The 5,000-nt window shown below is 41.9% G+C and overlaps 1 protein-coding gene across 50 annotated transcripts in view; it reads left to right on the top strand.

Moving 5' to 3' along the window:
• Dscam1 (Down syndrome cell adhesion molecule 1) overlaps window positions 1–5,000 on the top strand; it is a 635,227-nt gene that overhangs the window by 429,959 nt on the left and 200,268 nt on the right. The window contains exon 7 of one of the 50 annotated variants that reach the window (XM_076206116.1): window positions 3,006–3,129. The exons of the other annotated variants lie outside the window; for them this stretch is intronic. Within the exon in view, the coding sequence (XP_076062231.1) occupies window positions 3,006–3,129 (124 nt within the window). The remainder of the gene's footprint in view (window positions 1–3,005; window positions 3,130–5,000) is intronic. 50 annotated transcript variants of the gene reach the window in all.

The raw sequence follows: 5,000 nt of genomic DNA on the forward strand, positions 1-5,000 counted from the left end.
GGCAACATCGACTTGCGCAGGGTGGGCCAGAGCTTCGCCCTGACCTGCCGAGTGCAGGCCAACCCCGTGCCAGAGTTCAGGTACGGTCTTCCTCGTCCCTTGTCTTCGTCAGACTCTCCGGGCCTGTACGAAACCAGGGTCCTCTGTGTGTGTGTGTGTGTGTGTGTGTGTGTGTGTGTGTGTGTGTGTGTGTGTGTGTGTGTGTGTGTGTCTCTCTCTCTCTCTCTCTCTCTCTCTCTCTCTCTCTCTCTCTCTCTCTCTCTCTCTCTCTCGCTCTCTCTCTCTCTCTCTCTCTCTCTCTCTCTCTCTCTCTCTCTCTCTCTCTCTCTCTCTCTCTCTCTCTCTCTCTCTCTCTCTCAACCTAATAATATACCTTTTCCTTGTCGTTCCTACACTTATTGCATTACAAGAAGAGGTTCCTGGCCTTGTACGGGTACCCGAATGGATAACCCCCGGATCCCCAGAGGGAGCCTTGAATCCGTGTTTTCTTTGTTCATTCATTATTCTGGAGTGCACGTGGCCCTCTGTGCCCAAATTTGCTGAAGGTCTTTTGAGAAATGGCGACGTCGTTTTAGAAAAGAATACAAAATTTAATGATTATTACATGGAACTAAGATAAAGAGTATGTTAGAAGGATGTGGGATGGGTGAAGGATGGTTGTGTGCCTTGGCTGTCTACCTCCCTTACATAAGAAAAAAGCGTTTTGCTATATAGATATATCTCACCCTCAACGTCTTCTTTCACTATAATCTTAAGTGTCTTATGTCAGATCATGAACGCCTCGTCGTCATTTTGGAAATATTTTTTTTATTTCCTTTTTTTTTCCAGACATAAAAAGATAAAAAAAAAAAAAAAAATCGATGATTTCTAGGGTCTCGCTTCGAAGGGGGAAAGGGAAAAATGTGACAGTTTTTTTTTTCTTTTTTTTGCGGTGCCTTCTGATCTATGGGGCGATATGACGTGCCAGGGAATCTTTGAAGTGTTTATCGCTCTTCGGGAGACGGCTGCATCGATAAGGAAAGAATAGAGGGTCCTGAGTGTCTGGTTGTTACAGAATGTCCCTATGAATCTCGTGGACGGGGAACGGTGATGTTGATAGTGAAAAAAGAACCTGCTTTTTTAGATATTTATTTATTTTTTATATATGAAGAATCTTGTTAGTGGAGGAGACAGAAAAGCTAAGGTGTCCAGACGTCTGGGTTTCTAGACGTTTCAAAATTTCTTAAGAATCTTCTGGTGGTAAAGGGTGCAGAAGAGATAAAGTAAAGAGAAGAAACTGGGTTTCTAGACGTTTGAATTTTTCTCCATGAAGCTTCTGATGGTGGAGAGTGCATAAGAAAAAGAACCTAAGTTTCTAGACGTTAAAAAACAACAACTTTAGGAACCTTCTGGTGATAGAAGGTGCGGAAGAAGTAAATAAAATTTGAAACCTGGATTTCCTGACGTTACAAAAAAAAAATAAAAAAAATCTTGTGGTAAAGGAAGTGGAAAGGACGAAGAAAATACAAATATGGATTTGATTTCCAGACGATACTTTTATACATTTTTTTAAGCTTCTGCTAGTGGAAGTCTCGTGGTAACAAGACCCAGACTAGTAATAAGATTCTTGGTATTTTGGATTCCTTTCGATCACAATTGTGTCATTGATTGTATGACACGAAAGTGGCAAAAAAAAATTTTTGGGGGGGGGCGAAGAGATTCTTTTTTTTTTTCTTGACTTTTGGGTAGGCGGAGAGATTTTTTTTTTTCTTGACTTTCGGGTAGGATTTTTATATCGTCTCGACCCTCCTGTATTATCCTGTCCTGTATCGTAAATATCCTGCATTATCTCCTGTCCATCAGATAACACAGTCCAGCCTAACCAGTCTTAACTCTATTGTGACAAAAGTATTCTTATCTAACCTAACTAAACGAAATCAACCAAACCTAGCATCACGTAATCAAACCTAGTTTCACCTAGCGAAACGTAGCCTAACCTGATCATACTTAGCCTAACCTAACTTAATCCAGCTAAACCAAACCATATCTACCTCATCTAGCCTCCCCTAATCATACCTAGCCAAACCTGATCTAAGCTAGCCATGACCTAACTTAACCTGACCTAACCTTGGTGAACATAGTCTTGCCAAACTTACCCTGGCCATAACTGACCTATCCTTACTTAACTTGTCTAATCTAACTTATCCTAACTTCACTGACAACGTTGTAATCAAACGGCACTTCGGAAACAAGGCTTCTTACCCCATCCCAGCACGAACAGTGCACTGCGTAATTCTCTTTCCACTCGACACTATATAGGTCACCCTCGACATCCCATTCCTCCTCCTACTCCTCCTCCTCCAGAACCCTTCTCGAGTGAGTCTCCAAAGGTTGCTGATGGGGCTAAGATCGACTCCTTCGTCTGGGTCCGTGGGACAAGCTTCGCGCTTCCCTGCCGAGTACAGGGCTTTCCTATCCCGGAGTTCAGGTAGGATGGTAACATTGTCTTTGCGCGCTTGAACTTAGACGCCGCCGCCCTCGTGACGTCATGTCGACGCGTAAAGAAGAAGGATTGAATCTCCGTTTTAAGAGCTCGCTGTTGGTTCTTAGTGTGTGTATGTGTGTGTGTCAGTGTTATGCGCTTACTCAGGTATTATATTGTCAACTTTAATAATACAAAACAAAACAAAAATAAAGACTTAAGACGAAAAGCAGGTCATTTAGGACTTCAACTTTGTAAGTTGGGGACGTCGATGTCCAGACTTTGAGATCTGTTGTCGAATTCGACGCAAAGTTCTGTTCAAGTTATGGGGATTATAGTTAGGTTAAGCTAATAGATTTATGGGAAAAATGTTCACAAGTCTTGGGGTATATTTAGGTTACAAGGAGCGTGTTTACACACACACGCACACACACACACACACACACACACACACACACACACACACACACACACACACACACACACACACACACACACACACACACACACACACACACACACTAATTGGTGTTGTGTTGGATAGTGCCCGTCTCGAGCGAGTCGCCGAAAGTGCTGGAGGAAGCAAGATCAAGAAGCTACGTGAGGAAGGAAGGATCCTCCTTCGCCCTCGTCTGTCCTGCGCAGGGCTCCCCCCTTCCGGAATTTAGGTACTCCTTGTGTGTGTGTGTGTGTGTGTGTGTGTGTGTGTGTGTGTGTGTGTGTGTGTGTGTGTATTCACCTCGGATCTGCTGCAGCCTCTTTTCGAGACAGCCAGACACTACCCTACGGCAGTGAGCTCAGAGCTCATTATTAGCAGATCTCTGGGTAGGTCTGAGACCACTCACACTCCACACACCGGGAATGCAAGGTCACAACTCCTTGACTAACGTCCCGTACCTACTCGCTGCTAGGTGAACAGGGGCTACACGTGAAAGGAGACAAACCCAACTTGTCTCCGCCCGGCCGGGGAATCGAACCCCGGTACTCCGGCTTGTGAGGCCAGTGCCTTACCAATCCGCCACCGGGCCGTGTGTGTGTGTGTGTGTGTGTGTGTGTGTGTGTGTGCGTGTGTGTGTGCGCGCGCGTCTATATGTATGCTTGCACGTGTTTGTATTCCAAAATGTAATGAAGTCACAAGCAAACTCGAAACAAAAGGCGAGAATGCCTTCAGTAGAAGAACTTCTCACGAAGTTCAGCATCTGGTATCTGTAAACGACTTCGTGGCCGGCTATGTACCAAAAGGTCTTTTGGTGTATCGCTCACCCATTCATATCCATTGTAACCCATTATTATCCAAGTAAACAGCACGTGATCACTTGAGAGAAGCAAAGTTAGAAGTGCACACCAACGCGTTAAAGCAATAGAAAATTAAATAATTTTGTAAATTATACATCAACGTAGTATACGTTATTCTTGACGGAAATCAATAACAGAAAAATTTGCTAAAAGCTATACACAAACAAATGTAGCGCTTCGACTGCTTGAGACGCCATTTTTGTTTTGGTAGATGTAGAGGTGGAACAAATGAAAGTATGATAAATTCGTCTATTCTAACCTAACCAACCTACCTAACATAACCTAACCAGCATCTAGCAATGCGGTACCTGTAATTTTAGAAGTCATCAGGGTCGACGTTTTCGTTTTCGATCTCCGAATCTATCAAAGCAAAGATGGCGTCTAAAGGAGTCGACGCGACTTCGTTTGTTCATAGCTCTTAGCAACGTTTTCTGTTATTAATTTCCGCCAAGAAAAATATAAACTTGATGCATTATAATTTACAAAAATAATATTTATTTTTCTAATTCTATATCGCGTAGGTGTCCACTAAAAAATACTGTATATATATGTATATATATATATATATATATATATATATATATATATATATATATATATATATATATATATATATATAATCTACATATACATATACACACACACACACACACACACACACACACACACACACACACACACACACACACACACACACACATATATATATATATATATATATATATATATATTCTATACATATATATTGATATACATATGTATATATATATTTATATATAATATATATATATATATATATATGTGTGTGTGTGTGTGTGTGTGTGTGTGTGTGTGTGTGTGTGTTGTTATGGCTACTGCAACATTGTTGTTTGTTTTGGGGGGATTCTCCCCCTTTTCGCAAACTTACACCAGCTTTGAGGTTTGACTTTTATTGTGGAGGGCGCCAGTCGATTCTAATCAGGTAGAAGGACCTCAACTCCTCAAAGGATTCCGTTGAACTCGTCTCATACGAGAAAATTATTATGTTTGTTGCCAGACGATTTCATTCAAATGGAAAGAACCTCCACATTCGTGGTATAGTGAATAGGTCCTCAAAACACACACACACACACACACACACACACACACACACACACACACACACACACACACACACACACTGCTGTATATATGTGTGTAACAGATTTTATGTTACGCAGTTCCCGTCTCGAGCGAATCACCGAAGATTTCTGAGAAGGAGAGG

This window comes from Oratosquilla oratoria, chromosome 1 (assembly GCF_046742065.1).
Source record: "Oratosquilla oratoria isolate Oo_2021 chromosome 1, ASM4674206v1, whole genome shotgun sequence".
Taxonomy (NCBI): domain Eukaryota; kingdom Metazoa; phylum Arthropoda; class Malacostraca; order Stomatopoda; family Squillidae; genus Oratosquilla; species Oratosquilla oratoria.